General features: G+C 48.0%; 8 protein-coding genes across 8 annotated transcripts; 3 read left to right on the top strand and 5 right to left on the bottom strand.

Annotated features, from left to right (window-relative positions):
- Window positions 1-783: 783 nt before the first annotated feature.
- POJ06DRAFT_234971 (uncharacterized protein) lies at window positions 784-4,587 on the top strand (the record flags this gene model as incomplete). Its single annotated transcript, XM_056185808.1, has 4 exons — window positions 784-808; window positions 851-1,948; window positions 1,996-3,522; window positions 3,578-4,587. The coding sequence occupies 4 exons, from the start codon at window positions 784-786 to the stop codon at window positions 4,585-4,587; spliced, it is 3,660 nt and encodes a 1,219-aa protein (XP_056047443.1).
- A 31-nt stretch (window positions 4,588-4,618) lies between these two features.
- On the bottom strand, window positions 4,619-6,788 carry POJ06DRAFT_10566 (Phosphoglucose isomerase). The gene is made up of 2 exons (XM_056183977.1): window positions 5,931-6,788; window positions 4,619-5,868 (listed from the first exon to the last, which is right to left on the bottom strand). The coding sequence occupies exons 1-2, from the start codon at window positions 6,579-6,581 to the stop codon at window positions 4,861-4,863; spliced, it is 1,659 nt and encodes a 552-aa protein (XP_056047442.1). The 5' UTR covers window positions 6,582-6,788; the 3' UTR covers window positions 4,619-4,860.
- A 791-nt stretch (window positions 6,789-7,579) lies between these two features.
- Window positions 7,580-9,830, bottom strand: POJ06DRAFT_10536 (Clathrin/coatomer adaptor, adaptin-like protein). Its single transcript, XM_056183973.1, has 2 exons — window positions 9,542-9,830; window positions 7,580-9,489 (listed from the first exon to the last, which is right to left on the bottom strand). The coding sequence occupies exons 1-2, from the start codon at window positions 9,625-9,627 to the stop codon at window positions 7,803-7,805; spliced, it is 1,773 nt and encodes a 590-aa protein (XP_056047441.1). The 5' UTR covers window positions 9,628-9,830; the 3' UTR covers window positions 7,580-7,802.
- Window positions 9,831-10,452: 622 nt separating this feature from the next.
- Window positions 10,453-13,172, bottom strand: POJ06DRAFT_272636 (putative peptidase family-domain-containing protein). The gene is made up of 7 exons (XM_056189570.1): window positions 12,323-13,172; window positions 11,985-12,277; window positions 11,737-11,931; window positions 11,620-11,684; window positions 10,929-11,564; window positions 10,779-10,869; window positions 10,453-10,716 (listed from the first exon to the last, which is right to left on the bottom strand). Exons 1-7 carry the CDS (start codon window positions 12,999-13,001, stop codon window positions 10,663-10,665), a joined length of 2,013 nt encoding a protein of 670 aa, XP_056047440.1. The 5' UTR covers window positions 13,002-13,172; the 3' UTR covers window positions 10,453-10,662.
- A 99-nt stretch (window positions 13,173-13,271) lies between these two features.
- POJ06DRAFT_243298 (HIT-like domain-containing protein) lies at window positions 13,272-13,982 on the top strand (the record flags this gene model as incomplete). The annotated part of the gene is made up of 3 exons (XM_056186339.1): window positions 13,272-13,347; window positions 13,396-13,643; window positions 13,706-13,982. The coding sequence occupies 3 exons, from the start codon at window positions 13,275-13,277 to the stop codon at window positions 13,850-13,852; spliced, it is 468 nt and encodes a 155-aa protein (XP_056047439.1). The 3' UTR covers window positions 13,853-13,982.
- POJ06DRAFT_10390 (DASH complex subunit DAM1) lies at window positions 13,822-14,744 on the bottom strand. Its single transcript, XM_056183948.1, has 3 exons — window positions 14,375-14,744; window positions 14,269-14,320; window positions 13,822-14,218 (listed from the first exon to the last, which is right to left on the bottom strand). The coding sequence occupies exons 1-3, from the start codon at window positions 14,654-14,656 to the stop codon at window positions 13,986-13,988; spliced, it is 567 nt and encodes a 188-aa protein (XP_056047438.1). The 5' UTR covers window positions 14,657-14,744; the 3' UTR covers window positions 13,822-13,985.
- A 678-nt stretch (window positions 14,745-15,422) lies between these two features.
- On the top strand, window positions 15,423-16,836 carry POJ06DRAFT_190887 (CRAL-TRIO domain-containing protein; the record flags this gene model as incomplete). Its single annotated transcript, XM_056184819.1, has 2 exons — window positions 15,423-16,265; window positions 16,321-16,836. The coding sequence occupies 2 exons, from the start codon at window positions 15,423-15,425 to the stop codon at window positions 16,834-16,836; spliced, it is 1,359 nt and encodes a 452-aa protein (XP_056047437.1).
- A 32-nt stretch (window positions 16,837-16,868) lies between these two features.
- On the bottom strand, window positions 16,869-18,525 carry POJ06DRAFT_10393 (soluble NSF attachment protein). The gene is made up of 7 exons (XM_056183949.1): window positions 18,332-18,525; window positions 18,163-18,280; window positions 17,973-18,095; window positions 17,728-17,908; window positions 17,498-17,672; window positions 17,363-17,449; window positions 16,869-17,306 (listed from the first exon to the last, which is right to left on the bottom strand). The coding sequence occupies exons 1-7, from the start codon at window positions 18,359-18,361 to the stop codon at window positions 17,154-17,156; spliced, it is 867 nt and encodes a 288-aa protein (XP_056047436.1). The 5' UTR covers window positions 18,362-18,525; the 3' UTR covers window positions 16,869-17,153.
- Window positions 18,526-18,787: the final 262 nt, after the last annotated feature.

Raw genomic sequence — 18,787 nt, 5'->3', positions numbered from 1 at the left:
ATACACACGATAAGTGGTTGCTTGTTTAGAGTTTTGACTCACGATATCGTCGTACGAGATTACCTTGAGTGCAATCATGGGGCTAGGGTACGACTTCTAAATTTTGCCAGCAGTCATCCTACTACTTATTCTTCTTCAGAGCCTTGTTTCAATCTCCTCACTGGTGGTATGTATCAGTCTGAAGTGGCGTAAGTTATAAAACAGCTTAAGCATCGAAATACAGATGCTAATAGGCACTCTCAGGGCTTACAAATGTCGATGCGCAGAGTTTATCCTGGCCATCACTCCTCCACTCTCGAATCTTCCGCATCGTGATCCGAATATATGTGGAGTTCCAAGCTTAGTAATACCACGAAAGGATGCACAATGTGTGTTTAGTATGCGAGCAGAACGTGATCGAAAGTCAATCCATTTGACACGGTACGCCAAACTAATTTGAACCGAGTTTCATCTGTGAGTATGGCAGAATCTAATCGAATTAACAGAAAAGACGGAAAATTTGAGCGCTGGTTTCTGTACCGGTGTCCAAGATGCAATCTCGCCGTGGCGTACGATACATCTGATAAAGATGCCGCTTACACTTATATCTTGGAGTCAGCCCTGCTGAAGATGGATGTGGATTGATGGCGGGCAGAGAACTTATCTAAAGGAGTAAGGACAGATATTTCGAATTGTATACATGAATTTGGTCTTAGTTTCGTAGCATGTATCATAGATCTTGTATTATAGCATAAATACTATCGAAGGGTGCCGCCACCGTAATGTTAAAGTGCACAGTACTCCATGGCATTGCTTTTGGACCTTCGATGTGATTTGGCCAGCAGTCTAGCTCTCTACCTGACCTGAGTAGCTTCTGGAGAAGACGTTTATAGGTTTGGAGTCGGATGTGTGACACACTTGATTAAGCATACCTATGTCTCGGACCGGACAAAACTGACTCCACCGCAACGCGTTCTCCCAGCGCGACGCGAAGGTCTATCCTCTCAGCACAACGCCAACAAACAACGTCTACAGATCGCTTCTACCACGTCATATCCATGCACCTTGCTGATGCCTCGGAAGTCTCGGTCGCCGTCTACCGCTTCCGATTCTGACGCGGCGACAAACCGGGACAGTAAGAAGGCACGGGTGGTCAGCGATAGCAAGTCTCGATCCGCCACTCCGACGGCCACAATCTCAGCATGGCCAGAGTATTTTCGTAAATTGGAAGCTACTCATCGAGCAATCAACACAGTTTACACATTTTTGTCGGCGAGGAAGCATATAGCGCCGTTGTTCCAGTCATTGAAACAAGCAGTTGAGGCACAGACGAAGAGAGAATTGACCGTGAAAGATACATCTGCGATCAAGTTCCTCCTGCCGAACAATGTCCGATTCGAGTACGTCGATGAGAACGATTTGAAGGTTTACGAGGAGCATGTCCCTGCGGGAGCAGCCCTAGGCAAAGACGCAGCCAACGATATTTTCCAGATCCATGAGTCAGATGATATCCAGAACTCGCGACAGCTGCTAGTATTTGAGTTTGTGGAGGAAGACCTGAAGAGGACATTGCCGAAGTCGAAGTCAGAGGAAGTGACACGGAAGCCAAAAGGAAGGGATCTGATTAAAATGCCGACCTACAGCATGGCTAACATGACTAAACTCATCAGTAAAAGGAATACCCGATTCACGGAAGCGACAAACAAATTTCTAGCTTCCTGTACGGCAACGGGCTTATGTCCGGAGATGGTGATTATGTCGGAACTTGAAAGCTACACACCCACAGAACCTCCACAACTACGCGATACGCCTGAGCCAGATCTGAAAAATGTACCGTATCCACCGCTAGTACCAAAGGAAAGACGGCCGATTCCTGAGATTGTGGACGACTTGACATTAGAAGACAGTTATCGAGGACAGATAGTGGAGAATGGGGCTCGTGTGCTCCCGGCTCAGGCCGCTCGGTTTGGTACGTCATGGATATGACAAACTTGCTGCTGAGTCTAATGCACGTAGGCAATCTGGAATTCGTGATCTCTCAAGAGCTGGCAGATGCGCTGTATACAGCCAACAACGTCACTCAGTTCTATTCTCACCAAGTGCAGGCGCTGAACGAAATTAATGATGGCAAACATGTAATTGTGGCAACATCGACCTCGTCTGGCAAGTCTCTGATTTATCAAGTCCCGATTCTTCGAGCGCTCGAGAGAGACAGTGACTCAACTGCTATATACATCTTTCCCACCAAGGCCCTAGCGCAAGATCAAAAACGTGCGTTACAGAGCATTATCAGATTGATGCCAAATTTAAGCGACATCGTGGTAGATACTTATGATGGGGATACTCCTAGAGAAGAGCGACAGCGGGTCAGGGAGCAAGCTAGCATTATATTCACGAATCCGGACATGCTTCATATGACTATCCTACCATCTATTGATAACTGGAGGACGTTCTTTCGCAACCTGAAGTATGTGGTTGTTGATGAGCTTCACGTTTATAATGGCCTATTTGGGTCTCATGTTGCACTAATCATGCGACGTCTAAGACGGTTATGTGCGTCGTTGGGTAATGGTTCTGTGCAATTTATCTCCTGCTCCGCCACTATTGCCAATCCAAAAGAACACATGTCCAAGGTGTTTGGTGTTAATGATATCGAAGTCATTGACGACGACGGGTCACCAGCCGGTGAAAAGCACTTCCTAGCCTGGAACTGTCCATACAAAGATCTGAATGAGCCTGGACTGGGACGGAAAGATGCAATCTCTGAAGCAGCGCAGATGCTCATCAAACTGATTTTCAACGGAGTACGGACGATTGCGTTCTGTCGAGTGCGAAAAATGTGTGAACTACTCATGAAGGCAGTTCGACTTGAACTGATTAATCTTCAGCGTGAGGAGATGATAGATCGTGTGATGAGTTACCGCGGCGGCTACACCCCGCAGGACCGACGTCGGATAGAGAAGGATATGTTTGAGGGTCAGTTGCTGGGTATTATCGCCACAAATGCGCTCGAATTGGGTGTGGACATTGGTAGTTTGGACGCGGTTTTAATTGTCGGGTTTCCGTTTTCCATTGCAAACCTGCGACAACAGAGTGGACGCGCTGGACGACGGAATAAAGACTCGCTTACCGTCCTAATTGGTGACTCGCATCCAATTGACCAGTATTTCATGCAGAATCCAAAGGAACTGTTTGAACAGCCATACGCGGACGTGCTTCTCGATCTCGAGAATCTACTCGTGCTGGAGTCTCATCTGCAATGTGCTGCGTACGAGCTCCCTATCTGTATCGAAATTGATGATACATTCTTTGGACACGCAACGCGTGACTTGGTGCAGGACAGACTGGTGAAGGAACCGAAGAAATCGGACAACGCGCCAGAATTATATACCTGCCATCCGCGGTTCTTGCCTATGCCATCACGCTGTGTTTCTATTCGAAGTATCGAAGAGGACACTTATGCGGTAGTTGATATAACGAACGGCCGAAACGTTGTCGTCGAAGAAATCGAAGCTTCCAGGACATCTTTTACTGTGTACGAAGGTACGGCAATCTCCTGTTAGTTTACTGGCAGAAGAATTCTAATATGAACAATTAGGCGCCATTCATATCCATCAAGGACGACCATACATTGTGCGTGACTTCAATCCGGATACCAAGATCGCCAGAATCGAGAGAACAAATGTGGACTGGACCACCAGTCAGCGAGATTACAGCGAGGTCGACGCGGTGGAAATTCACGCCATGAAGCCCATTGTTCCGTCATCGGGCAATGTGTCAAACACGCAGGAGCATCCGTTGCAATATGCTTACTTTGGCAATATCAAAGTCACCAGGATCGTATTTGGATATTTCAAAAAGAACGCCAAAGGAAAAATTATCGATGCCGTCGACGTGACGACCACGCCGCCGGTAGTCATGCACACCAAAGGATTCTGGATCGATGTCCCCGACCGTGCGTTGGCGCTGCTGCGCGACAAGAAGTTGCATCTCGCGGCCGCGATACATGCGGCAGAGCACATGATCATCAGCATGACGTCGAGCGTAGTGATGTCGAGTGCCGACGATATCAGGACCGAGTGCAAGGCGCCGGAAAAAGAATTTGCGAGTCGCGAGACGGCGAGGAAGCGACCGGCACGGTTGACTTTTTATGACGCGTATAGCGCTACCACTACGCCGTCTTTTCAGCGACAGACCGAATGGGGATCTGGCATGTCACGAAAGGTGTTTGAGTTTTTGGAAGTCGTCCTGAGAAAGGCGATTAATCGGATCGAGCGCTGCGGCTGCGCGTACGGATGCCCCGAATGTGTTGCGGCAGCCAATTGCAAGGAATCGAGCATCGTGCTTTCGAAAGTCGGCGCGGTCGTAATTTTGAAAGCCATTATGGACGAGGACATCGATCCGGATTTGATTCCCGAGGGACCAGAAGGGAATCTCCCTCAAGGCAAGACCTTCGTCGAGACTATCGTGCCTGTTGAGGGTACCGTGAAGATGGCCAACGACGTTGAGATAATTGGTGTGCGACAGGTCACTAGCAACAAGGACGACCTGTTCACAGTTAAGGTAGAGTCCAGCGGCCAAAGCACTGATCCCATTGTTGTAGAATAGATCTTATCTAATCCGACTGTGTGTTTCGTGGAAAGTGCCTCGTTTATTAGTAACTGTAGCCTCCCCCCCGGGTGCATAACTGCGTATATTCCGGTGCTATAGTTATAGCAAAATAGCATAATACAATTCAGCCTGCGCTACAGCAAAAGCTTGTATACATAATCCAATACCTTCAAATCCTCTTTTGTGTTCCCAAATGTGCTTTTTTAGTTGTTCCATGGCGATACATTATAACTTCGTAATAGATCCACGTTTCCGTTCTGGGACCTGCACTCAAGCAGACCACTTCTTGAACTGGTTAATCAACCCGTTGGTGGAAGAGTCATGGTTTTCGACATCTTCGGGGCCGTCGAGCTGCTTACCAATGGACTTGGCGAGTACCTTGCCGAGCTCGACACCGAACTGATCATACGAGTTAATATTCCAGATGGCACCTTCAGTGAAGGTGAGGTGCTCATAGTAGACAATCAAGGCACCAAGAGTGGCGGGGGTGATCTTCTGGGCAAGGATGTTTGTGGTAGGTCTGTTGCCAGAGAAGACCTTGTGAGGGACGAGGCTCTCGGGGTTGCCCTCCGCCTTGACCTCGTCCTCGTTCTTGCCAACCATGAGAGCCTCAGCCTGGGCGAAGAAGTTTGAGGCCAACATTCGCTGGTGGAGATTGCCCTCAATGGGGTTGTGGGACTGAGCGGCAAGGATGAAATCGGCGGGGATGAGCTTAGTGCCCTGATGGACGAGCTGGAAGAAGGAGTGCTGAGAATTGGTGGCAGGCTCACCGAAGAGAATCGCACCGCTGGAGTATTTGACAAACTCGTTGGCACGGTTGATGGACTTGCCGTTGGATTCCATAGACAACTGCTGGAGGTAGGCGGGGAATCGGTGAAGATACTGGTCGAATGGAGCTACGAGGTGGGTCTGAGCACCGAAGAAGTTGTTGTACCATACACTCAAAAGACCGCCAATAGCAGGGATGTTGGACTCGAGAGGCTGCTCGGTGAAATGCTTGTCCATAGCTTCGGCACCCTTGAGGAACTTTTCAAAGTTGTCGTAGCCGATGTAAAGAACGACCGACAAGCCGATAGCGGACCAGACCGAGTAACGACCACCGACCCAGCTCTCGAACTCGAACATGTTCTTGGTGTCGATACCGAACTTGGCGACCTCCTCAGCATTGGTGGACAGGGCAACGAAGTGCTTAGCGATATGGGCAGGGTCCTTGGCGGACTCAAGGAACCAGGCCTTGGCAGTGTTCGCGTTGGTGCACGTCTCAGCGGTTGTGAAAGTCTGCAATTACATCAATTGCGTTAGAGAAGGCCGATAAACGATCAGTTGGGTGCCTAACGTACCTTGCTAGCAACCAAGAAAAGTGTCTGCTCGGGATCAATAAGTCGGAGGGTCTCAGCAATGTGAGTGCCGTCAATGTTAGAGACGAAGAAGACCTCGAGGTCGCGCTGAGCGTAGTGCTTGAGGGCCTCGGTGACCATGACAGGGCCGAGGTCGGACCCACCAATGCCGATGTTGACAATGTACTTGATTGGCTTGCCAGTGTATCCCGTCCACTTTCCAGACCGGACCTCCTCGGAGAACTCCTTCATGTGGGCGAGTACACGGTTGACTTCGGGGGTGACATCTTTGCCGTCGACCTTCATGACCTTGTTGGACTGGTTGCGAAGAGCAACATGGTAGACTGCGCGCTGTTCGGTGAAGTTTATCTTCTCGCCTGCGAAGAGTGCCTCACGGAGGGACTCAATGTTGGCGTCCTTAGCAAGCTGGACGAGAAGTTGGAAAATGTCCTCGTTAATAATGTTCTTGGAGAAGTCAAAGAGGATCTCGGACCCGTCGTAATTGGTGAATGTGCGCGAGAACTTGGAGAAGCGGGCTGGATCAGCCTTGAAGAGTTCCTTGACGGACAGCGACTTGCCGACAGAGTCATAGGCTTCCTGGAGCCTTGCCCAGGTAGGCAGATCGGACGCTTGCGAGAAGGAGGAAAAGGACATACTGTACGGAGTCAATTGAATCGCACGGTTGACAGGTGATTCGAGGAAGCGGGAGCAGAATTGAGGACGAGAAGAGTTGGCATTAAAAGGCAGAGTAGTGGGGGTTCACCGCACCACACTGGACAACGGATCGCCGCAGTCCGCTACGGACGTAACCACCCCGTCACTGAAGAGCGGATCTATTTCCAAAAACAAGTTACGTTCTGGTCTGCATCAGGACTGGAGCATGTCCGCCGTTGTTTGCGCCTAAATGCTGCATATATGTCCTGATACATAATGCATAGCCACAGCACCGCACTCTAGTGTAAAGTCAAATGAGCCTTAGTGATACGCTGCCGGCAACCAACGGCAAGGCACAATACTGGCTTTGCATGGCCACAGATCCCCGCCGCTCCGTGAGGGATCCAGTGCCAACCAGGAGCGAGTCTAGTTAGCAAATAATCACGTCTCGACCTCGAAACTCATCAGAGTCCGGCTCTGCTCGGCTGTCGGATGCTGTGATGAGCTTATTTCGGGATTGGACTACAGTATAGGCTACTACGGGATTGGACTACAGTATAGGCTACTAATCCTAGGTTTTCTAGTGTGACACTAGGAACTGGTAGTTAAACTGCCATTGAAGTCATGATATCCCACCCTACTTGGCTGATGTCGTTTAGTGGTGCTCCGCGGCTATCCGGGAATTGCCATCAACAATGGCTTCTCCTTAGCCATGTTCGCGGTGGTGAAAAACCTTACCTGTGCTCTACAAATTGTACTTGACGATGCACTTTACATGGCATAGGACACTTTGGTAGCGCCATAATAATGCTGGTCAGCAATAAATTTATGATATCACTGGCCGGCTGCAACCGGGCTGGCCACCGACTCGCTATTAGTATGTCCGGGAACACTTCAATCACGAACAATTGCACCGTCATTGTCGTTGATCCGCCATAATGCTGTGGTTATCTCTCTTGCCCTTGAATGGATTATACGGTCATTGAAAGAGTTTGACACCCGCACTTGTACTCTCGTACCCTAACCCGATGATGCGGTCTATGGCTCCGAATGGCGCACAAAGAAAAGTCATCCATGTTCCAAAGAATACGAAGGTCAAGTCGATCGATGCCCGTGTATTGTAACTTACAGAGACTTGAATCTACAATACAAGTACAGGTGCGCATAAAATACATAAGTACCTCATATCCAAAAGTGTCATCACGCACAAAACAGCTTTAATCACTCTGACAACAAATCACCTCCATTCGTCGAGAAATAATTATTGGCCGCATAGTTCGGGTAGAAACCAGGGGAATCAAAATTTGAGTCGCTCCTTCTCAATGCCGGACTCTGCTCTAACTGTCGCACTTTGGTGCCCTTGAATATCTGGCTGACAGGCTTTAAATAGATTGACGAAAGCGAGCCAATATTTAAACTCACCTCCTCGAGCGTGCGAGCGTCTAACTTATCCGACTCGACTGAAATTGTAGGCTTTTCTGACATCACGACTTGTCGCGTAATGTCAGCATTTCCAGATGCAGACGACAACAGTCGCCAGTACATGTAGCCTCGATCTCTCAAATCTGGATTGTCGGTCTCCTCCGTGGACCACTTGAGCACCTGCAAAACAAGTTCCTGGCCTTTCGCCGGTCGTTGAATAAACAACTTTACTGTAGCCGTCAACAGCGCCAATTGCACCTCGATCGTCTCTTCCTTGAAAGTAAACAGAAACTCGTCCAACAACTCATCCGAGTTCTCGATCCTGTCCGCATACTGGCCAATAATCCAAATCATAGCCGCCTTCGCCTCTGGCTCGTCAAGCGAGTCTAGATTCTTGCATAGCACCGAGATAATAGACTCATACTTGTTCGGATACTTTCTGAAGATGTTTTTGATCACGACTGTGGCCTCCTGGACAATGTACGAAACTCGGGTCGCCACCAGATCTAGCAACGTGTCGATGCAGTCCTGAGCGGCAGTGTCAATCTTGATTGCAAGTTTGCCAATCGCGCGAACGGCCTTTCGCACAAACTGCACATCAATTTCGGACGCGTATTCCCTCAGCTCGCGCAATATCTCCGTGATGTTGTCTTCGGACGCCAACAAGAAAATAATCTCCAACTTCGTCACCTTGATATAGATCGGATCGTTGTACTTGCAAAAGAAAACTTTAATATCGTTTTGTAAAATGTCAGGATACTGCTGGAGAATCAGAAAGCAATTCCTCAACGCGACATATTGGATCTCATGAGGCTTTGACAATAGCGTCACCAGTGGCGGACCAAACCGCCTTACTAATCCTTGAATTGCCGAGTCATCTGAAATGTAATGCGTCAGATAGAGAATCACGCGTATAGTTCCAAGCACGACCGACACATTGGAATGCTGCAAGCGCGGACTGAGACGCTCAGCCATCAATAAGGCTTCTGCAGGATCTTGAGGCGTATATGCCATCAGTGCCGAGAGTATATAAGTTTGCGACCATTCGTTGCAATCACCCAATATCTGCACAAGCTTACTAGCATCTTGGTATCCAATCGCAAGCTTCATGCCCTCAGACTTATCCGTGATGTCCGATAAGGCGGCTAGCCCGGCGGACACGACTGTGGGGTTCGAATCAACCAATAACTGATTAACCCCCTCTATTAATCCATTTTTCTCGACAAGGGACGCATCGGCAGCCCACAGTTTGGCGACCCCAAACGCTGCTGTCTTCCTTACATATGGATCAGGATCTTTCAACAGCCTACCTAGAGGCCCCACCAATGCCTCGTTGAATGCCGGAAGGGGAATGCACGAGACTGTCCGCAGTGAGAGTGCCCGTATCAGCGGTGATCGATCTTGCAAGTCATCAAGCAATATCGATAATGCCTTGTTCGCAAGTTCAGGTTTTAGCCGGCAATAATTTATCAAGTACAGGAAACACCTAAAACAAGCCAATTAGTCATGTCTATCATCCAAACAAATCTTGCGCGTACATCTTCTTTATCTCCAAGCTATCTAGCCGCATGCAGTCGACGACGTCTGGGAATAACTGAATCATCTCATTATTGTTCATTGTCATATTGGCAACTATTCGCTTCAATGCTGTCTTCCGGCGCAAGTAATTCTTGTCCTTCTTGTCAGACGTCAGCTCGAGCCGTAGTTCGGCGGCTTTGCCCTGAGTCCATATATTAGCAATGTTCAACTCTGTAATTACAAATCATGCACATATGCGAGTCTTTCAAGTATAACACTTACTTTTGCAAAAAACTTGGCATCACTCATTCTTCACTCTGCTCAAGTCTTTTTAGGCGTATCTGATTGTGAATCCAAAATCAACGACACAGACTGCACGCCATCTATCTCCGTCGAAGCGGAGTGCTCGGATGTGGAGTGCCGTTAAATACCTCTCTCCGTACTTTGACAGGTTCGACTGACTATTTCTTCGTGGGCAATACTATGTCCAATTCGCAAAACCCAGCTCAAGCATGATAAAAGTTCCAGATAATCAACCTGCGCAGAATCGGTTTGGATGCGCTGAACTGCTCGTCGGCATCCCCGGAGGTGCAGCCGACATAATAAACCCAAACCCTCATTCGATGTTCCGGCTAAGAAAGCTGATAGCTACCCAGCACGCTTCGGGATTCTCATCTCGACATCGCCGGAATGGATAACACGCCAAGTAATTACACTTCCACAAGTAAAATTGGGCGTAAAAATCGACAAGACACGCGAGTCTCAAAATTACGCGACCAAATTGAGCAAGGCGTCTTTGGCCAAACTTCAGGTAGAGGAGGGAGATACTCGCGTTAGCACAGACTCGTCGACCTGGGGGACGATTTATTTAGGTCCTCAATCACTACGGCTATTGTGATGGTAAAGAATGCAAACCGAAATATGACAGACTGCCGTTGAAATTAGCATTTTCAATAATCTACCAACGCTTGAGTGCTCGACTCATTAGTCATTCAACACGGTATGTGCATAACAGTACTGCCAATTTCTCAATTCCCTGCCCACAGCAGCGTGTGAAGAGACCGCATGCTCTTAGCCAACCTATGCATTATCGGATCAATCCGGTAGCTGCAAACTGTCCATAAAAAACAGAAATTCGCTCTTATGCATCCAGCGTTTCGCCGGAATATATGATCCCAACTCGAGTCAACCAGTGCTATATCAATGTCAGCTCTCCCCTATATGCTCATCGAAACTATCAAAAAATACGCTACTCACCTCAACAGTTCCGTGAATTCCGACCATATAATACCCCAGCGGTGGAATGAGATCTGCTGGACTCCCTCCACGACTGTTTCCATACACAGCACTATAATAATCATCTTACTTTCTACTCGTCAGGAAGTCAACCAATCTAAGAGAGCTCACCTTCGCTTTAGATTGGTTATGATTTGAATCGCGTCAATCCAAGCACCAATTCGCACGTGTAATCCCACGATTGTCTCACTCGTCTCCATCTTGAACTCAGACGGCGATCCGCCCCGGTTACCAAACATAGCCGAGCCACTATCAAAGAAAAATTCCATGCCATCGACCGCACTGCCGTGATATATTCGAATGTGCTTTACCCTTCGGAATAACACTTTAATATTCTGCCCTCCGTTCGAGGTATTGGGATTCGATAGAATACTGTTAAATACCGGACGCCGACCAATTTCAAATCTTGCGTTCTTGACGACATTGCTAAAGTCTTCGACTGAGATCTGCTGCAGTCCTAGGGCGAGAATCTCCAGATTTATCGGTTTATTCATCGTACGATATTTCGAGGGCATTAGTGAGCGCAGTTCATCTTCAAACAGGAATACTTCCTTCTGGGGTCCTTCAGGATACTCCAAATGTGCTCTGCAGCCTCCGTCACAGTGAATTTCAATCAAGTAGATCCCGGTACTCGACATCGCAATCGCACCATTCTCAACGGGGTACATTGCCGGCTTCATCTGCGGGACGATAGGCTCTGGCGGCAGCCTAAACATGGGATGGCACCGGAACCGAAGGAGGTCGAGTCTGCAAGGAACGTTAACGAGCCGATTAGATCGCAAATGGGCCCTAATAAATATACCTGTGCCATTCGCATTCGTCCTTGGGTAAGCAGATTCGGAGAGACTCTCTGCCAATTCTGACTTCCTGTTCAAGCTTCAGTAGGCCAGTACGTAAACAATTAACGTTGTACACCTACTCGGGTGACAAAGCTCCGGTGGAAGATAGTATATCCTTGGAGCATAATTCCAGACGGTTCATGCGGGCAGCCAAGGAGATGCCCGACTTCGTGCAAGAACGCACCCATGCCAACATTTGCAGCTTGGAAGTTCAAACCAGGATCGCCAGCATCGTTGGCGACCTCACGAAGTTCCTCTTTTGTGGCGTCCGTGAACTATTGACCGTCAGCACGCCGAATAATGTTTGCAAACCATCGACGTAGCATACACAAGGGCCAACTTCCTCGAAACAAGTTGGCCAACTATATATAGCGTGACTGCCAAATATTGCCAATTTGACATTCCCGGATCCTCCACCAAGCGCTGCATGGCCCCGAATCAGTTTCATTTGGTTGTCCCATTTTGTGTCCATAAATAACACTGCGACATGTGTTTCATCTTTATTTGGCGTCTCCGCAAACATTCCACCATGGTTTCTAATGGCGTCGACCGCTATACCGAAAAGATCACCCCTGCGCTTTCCATTAGGATTTTGTTGTGCAACATCGGGATCGCGAATTTCTAAACATGTTTAGTATATACACGAATGCCAGAACGACCACATACCAGCCATTGTTTTGTTTGACCTAATAATGTGCACCTTTGCCGTTGTCCGACACGCCGAATCATTTTTCGATAAAGTATCCGGGCCCCACTCTTCATATAGCTGAAATGCTCGTCTACCCATTCCATTCCGTGACATCTGCTCTCCGGTATACGCCTGCCATAAATATCCCGCCATTCTCATTTTCTTAATCGCCGTATCTAATCCGTTTCCCTCTTGATTTTTCTTATACGTTGGTGAATCAAACTTGCATTCACTATCTTTCGCCAGTAGAATGGCGAGATGGAGTGGAGCATTTTGTAGGAGCGGAGTGTAGGTCAAAGTTAGGTCTGTGGTCAGTGGTGGCCCGCCGAGACTTCCCGGGAGAAATACAAATTTCAAGTCGTTTGTTCCTGGACTTAAGTGAACCAGCGCCTTAAAATAGCCATCCGATACTGGGTAGGTTTGCGGTGGGAACTCTGACAGATGATGGTACACCGTTATTGACGCGTCGAACGGAGTGTTGGGGGGTCCTGCACTTCCATGTATCAGGACAACGCGTTGATAGATATTGGAATTCTGTGATACGTTGTAGAACTTTGGAGAATATGGGTTCAACTGTATATTCGACCCAGGGCGCGTCTGAATCGGTGGTGTAGGCGGCGCCAGGCCGACAGCCTGGCCGGGTGCAGAATGAACCATCGTCGGGATTTCACCAACCGACTGAGCAGCAATTTCACTGCTCTGTTGTTTTTTAGTTAACCTCGGCAGTTTGAAAGTTGAAAGTCAAGCTATAGATATATAAATATATAGTTTTTGCTAACTGATGATCCTCCACGAAAAATTGGACGTACATCGTGCGTTCGTTTTTCGAGCCGCCGCGTCATCAGCGGGGCAGCGGCTCAGCCAACTTACCCCTGAAGGTTGAGACTCCGGTACAAGCAGCTTACACTGACAATCCTCCGTCCCTTCCCTATGGCATCACACTCCAGTGCAATCAAAACGATCACTTCAATAATGTCGTGCCTTTTCTGCCGCATCATCAAGGGTGAGACTAGATTTCTCGTTTGCAATAATAAACCTAATGAATGCATAGGTGAGATCCCGTCTTTTAAGATCTACGAGACATCGAAGGTTTACGCGTTTCTCGACGTCAATCCTCTTGCGGAAGGACACACTCTTGTTATCCCCAAGATACATGCCGCCAAATTGCATGAGGTCCCGGACGATTACTTAGCAGATATCCTTCCTGCCACACGCAAGATTGCGCTTGCGCTCGGTGCCACGCCGGATGACGCGTTCCAGTACAATATTCTTCAGAACAATGGCACGCTCGCTCATCAGGTGCGTGGACAGTGAACTTTTGTTTGGGTGGTTTAGTGCTTCTTACTTTTGACACGATGTAGGTCGTTCAGCATGTTCATTTCCACGTTATTCCGAAGCCCAACGACGCAGAAGGTCTCGGTATTAGCTGGCCCGGGAAGCCTACTGACTTTGGCGCGCTCAAGAAAACCCATGAAACATTGTTGAAGAAGATGGAGGGGAAGTTATAAAGTAATTCGGAGACATGTTGTATATCGAGGTTAGTGAGGTGAAGAGAAAGGTGATGATTCTTTTTGGAGACAGTGATAGGCGTATATAAGAAATTATTTATTACATTATAATATACAATGACTATGCGGATTCCTACCTAAATCGCGAGCTTGTAGGTATTGATCGGTTTGTGCGTCCTCCGACTGACTGTGACTGTCGAAGTGAGATTCCACCGGTAGGATTGGCACCCGATTTGGACAATGAAACGCGTCGTCTGTTTGTTGATTTTACAGTACTTTTCGGCGACGATGCCGGAATATGCTCTGTCATGAGTAGGTCTTCATTCTTATCTTGCCCTGAAGCATAAATCTCCGCGTTTGCTTGATCTATTGAATTTTAGCAGGATTTCAGTATGACAATTGGAACTAGTGCCTACTTATCAGAATCTCGTGCTCATGAAATCTCTCGAATGAGTCTGTAGTCGGTGCCTATCGCACAGGAGTCAGCAGCGGCATAGGGAAGGAAAGCACGCGCCAACAGACCTCGTGAAAGTTAACACACCACGCATTAACTTCCAGTCCGTACAGGAACGCGGCAAAACTCTCACTGAATCGCGCCAAATATTCGTGCATTATATCTAGGTACTGGAAATTGGTGTCAAGATCCGCAAGAGAGTCGCTGAGTTCGGAAAGCTGAGGTTTCAGGGCCTCGAGGGGGAATGCGGATGGTGATACTGACGGCGCCAGAGAGTGGCCAGGTCTAGACACTGATCGGCGTAGAGGAGTTGTCGGCCGTGAGGCTCGTCTGGACCTCTGAACAGACATCGCCTTTATCTGGACAAAGACTAGAGAAACACAGATATATTGGGCGTTGTTTTGATTGAGAGAGGCAGCGCGTCGTCGTGTTTACCGATTGTTTGGCTCACGTGAGTGGTGGAGTGAAGATCTGGCAGATGTGCCAAAGCGATAGCCTAAACGTTTCTTGTTCCTGGCGACAGCGGGTCAGTCGTTTAGTGAGCCACTCCGGCATTTTGAAATGTTTTTTGTCCCGACGCCGTCTGCCTCGCGCATTTCACACCAGATTAGCAAGGGGCATGCGCCCACCCGTTTCTGCCACCAATTTACAGCTAAGCATTTGTGTTGGTAGACTCGTAGGAGTTCAAGCATGTCTGTCGCGGAGATGCGTAACTGTTGCAAATAATAATGGCTTGCTGTTGGTCGTGAAGGTATGATAGCATGCACGCGACCTGGCAATAGCAGACTTCGGGCTTAGTATTGGCTGGGCTGGCCGACGACATTGTCTTGGGTCATCATATCTCCCGGCGAAAGCGGGCCCGCGGCCGTCGTAAGTGTCCGCTTAGAACGATCAACTTCCTCCTTCATGGTCTTCCGTCTGAAGCCTCTCTTTGGACGACTCTCGCCTCTTCGCATCGCTCTCCGTGCCTCGCCCGTACTGCTCTTCACCTACTCCGACGCGCGAAACTCACACCGTCTCAAAGAATTCCATCCTTCGGCCACTCTAGCCACTGCTATTTTCGACCTCCGCTTCCACCATTGTTCAGACTTCATCGCCCTCACTCCACCCTTCGACATGCCGTCCGATCAGGCCCCGGGACGACCGGGAAATCTCACACCCGAACAGGAGCGGAAACTCAAGGAGCTGTGGACAATTGTCATGAGAACATTCGGCGTCTCTCCTCCACCGTCCTTGCTCGAGTCAAGCACAATCACCACCACAAGCACGACGACGTCGGCCAATGGATCCGCAGCGCAAATGTCCGAAGTCAATACCGATGGCTCTGCGAATGGCGAAAAATCAAAGAAGAAACGATTCGGAATCCTGAAGCGGAAGGATAAGGATAAGGAGAAGTCCAAGGAAATTTCTGCTGCTAAGCCTCCCACAACTCGTACCGCGTCAACCCTGTCCAGTCCAACTGTAGGAGCTGACGATGAAAATGATAAGTACGGACAGTCCAAACAATTTAAGGCGGCGCTTGCTGAGATGACGCCTGAGGAGTTGCGGATCGCATTTTGGAGTATGGTTAAAGCCGACCATCCCGACGGCCTCCTTCTTCGCTTCCTTCGCGCGCGTAAGTGGGACGTTAGAAAGGCTCATGTTATGATGGTTTCTACAATGCATTGGCGACTGAAAGAGATGGATGTCGAGGCAATAGTCTTCAAGGGCGAAGGAGCCGCACTGGCTGAGCATGACGAGGGCTTCCTTAAGCAAGTTCGGCTAGGCAAGTCCTACCTCCATGGACGTGACAAGGCTGGCCGACCAATATGCACTGTACGTGCCAGACTTCATAAGCAAGGTGACCAGACTGAAGACGCGCTGAATCGATATACCGTTTACGTCATGGAGACAGCCCGCATGTGCCTAAAGGATCCTATCGACACGGCGACCGTCATTTTCGACCTTAGCCAGTTCTCGGTATGTCTTGGATTTGACTAGCTACGTTGGTCCGATATGTTCTGACTCTTTACAGCTTGCCAATATGGATTATGCGCCAGTGAAGTTTATGGTAAAGTGTTTTGAAGCTCATTATCCAGAAAGTCTTGGTATTTGCCTCGTTTACAAAGCTCCCTGGATCTTCCAGGGTATATGGAATATTATAAAGGGCTGGTTAGATCCCGTTGTAGCCTCGAAGATCCATTTTGCTCGAACATTTGATGATATGACTGAATTCATTGATCGCGATATTCTGTGGAAGGAACTTGGAGGTCCTGTCGATTGGGAGTACAAGTACATCGAGCCTGTACCCAGCGAAGACGATTTACTTAAAGATACCGAGACTAGAGAAAGCTTACTGGAGATGCGCGCAAAGATTGTGCGGGAGTACGAAGACGCAACGTGGACCTGGATTTACTCCACATCTAGTGAAGCGCGAAAGGCGCGCCATGAAATTGCTCAACGTCTGAGACAAGATTACGTTGGTCTCGACCCATACTTGCGTGCAAGGACAGTGTACGATCGAGTCAACTACATTCAACTAAACGAATAAATATACCGTTTGACTAGGCATTTTATTTTATTTGTGACTCTTATTGCATGTATTTTGTGCGCTGTACGATTTTTGTTCTTATATCTATTTGTCAGACAATTTGATGCTTGTAACATCGTCCCTTATTATCGATTTAGTATAATCTATTAATAGTAGGCAGCAGAAGTTATCTACTGAGATTGCCTGACTGGTTCAATTATTCATTGTTTACGACTAGACACGTGTCTGATAGTTACACAACCGCATGAATTGAAAATTTTACCGCAAAAGAGAGAAAGAAAAAAAATACTGCAACACCAAACGTAATGTATGCATCTCTACAAAATATTGTCCTCTTCCTCCTGAATAGAGTTCTTGATGCGGAGTAGTATAGTGGTCTTCCACTTGTCTAATTTAGAAAATTGATCAAATTGAAAGACCTTGTCTGTAAATCTCTCCTGATCGCCATCCTCGCAGGCTGAAATGACGTCCTGAATAGAAATTCGTAAGCACTTCGTCCGCAGCCTAACTCACATGTTATACTTACCGACAGCAAGACCTGTTCTCGAGTTTGGAAGAATGTGGGATCCATGTCAGTGTATTCCTCGACAGCTCTCTTTGCGGCGATAATATCCTGGAGAGGGTCAGCGGCAAGTACCCTTTTGCAATCCTAGAATCATACCTTGTTGGCAATATGGCATAAGCCTGCTCTGAAAAAGTAATCTTTCAAGCTCCACTTTGTCAAGTTATTTCCAAGGCTATTGCGTGCGACCTGCTCGAACTTGGCAATAGCACGAGGATAGTCCTCCTTTAACGCAGCAATCTCGGCAACTTTCAACCACGCTTTGTTGGCTAGTCTGACCCACTACTTAGTATCAATGCCAGAAATGCGAAGTCGACAATTCAACATACGATTCGGCACCGTCATTTGAAAGCCACTCGCCCGCTTCATCGTAGGCATCCATTGCCCGATCTAGATCATTTAGCTCATTTTCGTACAGCGTGGCCAGATCTTGCGTATATGTCGCCGCTCGTCGAAATTGGCCTCTCTGAGTAAAAAGTGTTATAGCCTGGATGAGCACCCTTGCGGACTCTGCACATTCATTTGATTGTTAGCGCTTCACATCGCCGCTAAAAGGGTCACTCCCGCAGCATACCTTCAGGATCATTCTTTCGGTATGATTTGAATGCTTCTATATATGTATTGGCCGCTTCATCTTTGGCCTCTGATTTAAGCTGCATCTGCGCCGCTTTCTCAAACGCCTTTCCCGCACTATTAACTGCATCAAAATCAGCACCAGCTAGTCCAAGCGTCCGGCCGATCAGTGGCGTATGTATAGTACTCACGGTCCTTCTCTAATCTAAAAGCATTCGCAGCTTCAACGTACGAGTCACCAGCTTCTTCAAATCTCGAACTGCTGGCAAATAAACCAAATGGACCAGTTGAATTGGCTTTCTTATCGGCCTATCACCACAATTAGTAATAGTCTTCGCCTAAGAGACTCTTGCAGCTCACTTTCGCCAACAGCGATTTCGCATCCGACATGATGTGTGATTCTGAATCGTTTTCCTCGTCTTATTGAAAAGTTAAGGATAATCGGGGAAAATTATATCGTTCTTCGTCGACTATCTCGTAGGCAGAGCTATTGCAAGAATTATGTGACCTCGAATTCTCTCTGATGTCTAGACATCTACGCTTTTACAGTCTGGGTCTGCTATCGGCCAAATTGCCCAACCAGCCCACCGCGAGATACTCATCAATTACCCGGATTAGTGCATCAAGCTGCTAGCAACTTGACGTGTGAGGTTCTATCTGGGGTCAAGTTCCGTAGTTATGCTAAGGCCATTTTTACTCTCAGTCCTTATGAGGCGATTGGGATAATAAAAATTGATATTTCAACATGTCAGAACGCAGGTCCTTGCACTGCACAGTGCATATTTTAAATCTTGGTAACTTCCGATCGGGCGTACA

The sequence above is a fragment of the Lipomyces tetrasporus genome (genome assembly GCF_029532465.1).
Source record: "Lipomyces tetrasporus strain NRRL Y-64009 chromosome Unknown POJ06scaffold_1, whole genome shotgun sequence".
In the NCBI taxonomy this organism is placed as follows: domain Eukaryota; kingdom Fungi; phylum Ascomycota; class Lipomycetes; order Lipomycetales; family Lipomycetaceae; genus Lipomyces; species Lipomyces tetrasporus.
This window is presented reverse-complemented; position numbering and strand designations above follow the sequence as displayed.

Excerpts from the sequence above, each read along its gene's own strand:
- POJ06DRAFT_10566 (XM_056183977.1), bottom strand. The coding sequence starts at position 6,581 with ATGTCCTTTTCCTCCTTCTCGCAAGCGTCCGATCTGCCTACCTGGGCA. Across the intron at positions 5,869-5,930 it reads TTTTCTTGGTTGCTAGCAAG|ACTTTCACAACCGCTGAGAC; the intron begins GTACGTTAGGCA and ends ATGTAATTGCAG.
- POJ06DRAFT_10536 (XM_056183973.1), bottom strand. The coding sequence starts at position 9,627 with ATGACAATGAACAATAATGAGATGATTCAGTTATTCCCAGACGTCGTC. Across the intron at positions 9,490-9,541 it reads AGCTTGGAGATAAAGAAGAT|GTGTTTCCTGTACTTGATAA; the intron begins GTACGCGCAAGA and ends GGCTTGTTTTAG.
- POJ06DRAFT_272636 (XM_056189570.1), bottom strand. The coding sequence starts at position 13,001 with ATGGTTCATTCTGCACCCGGCCAGGCTGTCGGCCTGGCGCCGCCTACA. Across the intron at positions 11,932-11,984 it reads TCGAGGAAGTTGGCCCTTGT|TTCACGGACGCCACAAAAGA; the intron begins GTATGCTACGTC and ends GACGGTCAATAG. Across the intron at positions 10,717-10,778 it reads GAATTCACGGAACTGTTGAG|CACTGGTTGACTCGAGTTGG; the intron begins GTGAGTAGCGTA and ends ACATTGATATAG.
- POJ06DRAFT_10390 (XM_056183948.1), bottom strand. The coding sequence starts at position 14,656 with ATGTCTGTTCAGAGGTCCAGACGAGCCTCACGGCCGACAACTCCTCTA. Across the intron at positions 14,321-14,374 it reads GGTGTGTTAACTTTCACGAG|GCACCGACTACAGACTCATT; the intron begins GTCTGTTGGCGC and ends CCTGTGCGATAG. Across the intron at positions 14,219-14,268 it reads TGAGCACGAGATTCTGATAA|ATCAAGCAAACGCGGAGATT; the intron begins GTAGGCACTAGT and ends AAAATTCAATAG.
- POJ06DRAFT_10393 (XM_056183949.1), bottom strand. The coding sequence starts at position 18,361 with ATGTCGGATGCGAAATCGCTGTTGGCGAAA. Across the intron at positions 17,909-17,972 it reads CCGAAAGAATGATCCTGAAG|AGTCCGCAAGGGTGCTCATC; the intron begins GTATGCTGCGGG and ends ATGAATGTGCAG. Across the intron at positions 17,450-17,497 it reads TATGCCATATTGCCAACAAG|GATATTATCGCCGCAAAGAG; the intron begins GTATGATTCTAG and ends GACCCTCTCCAG.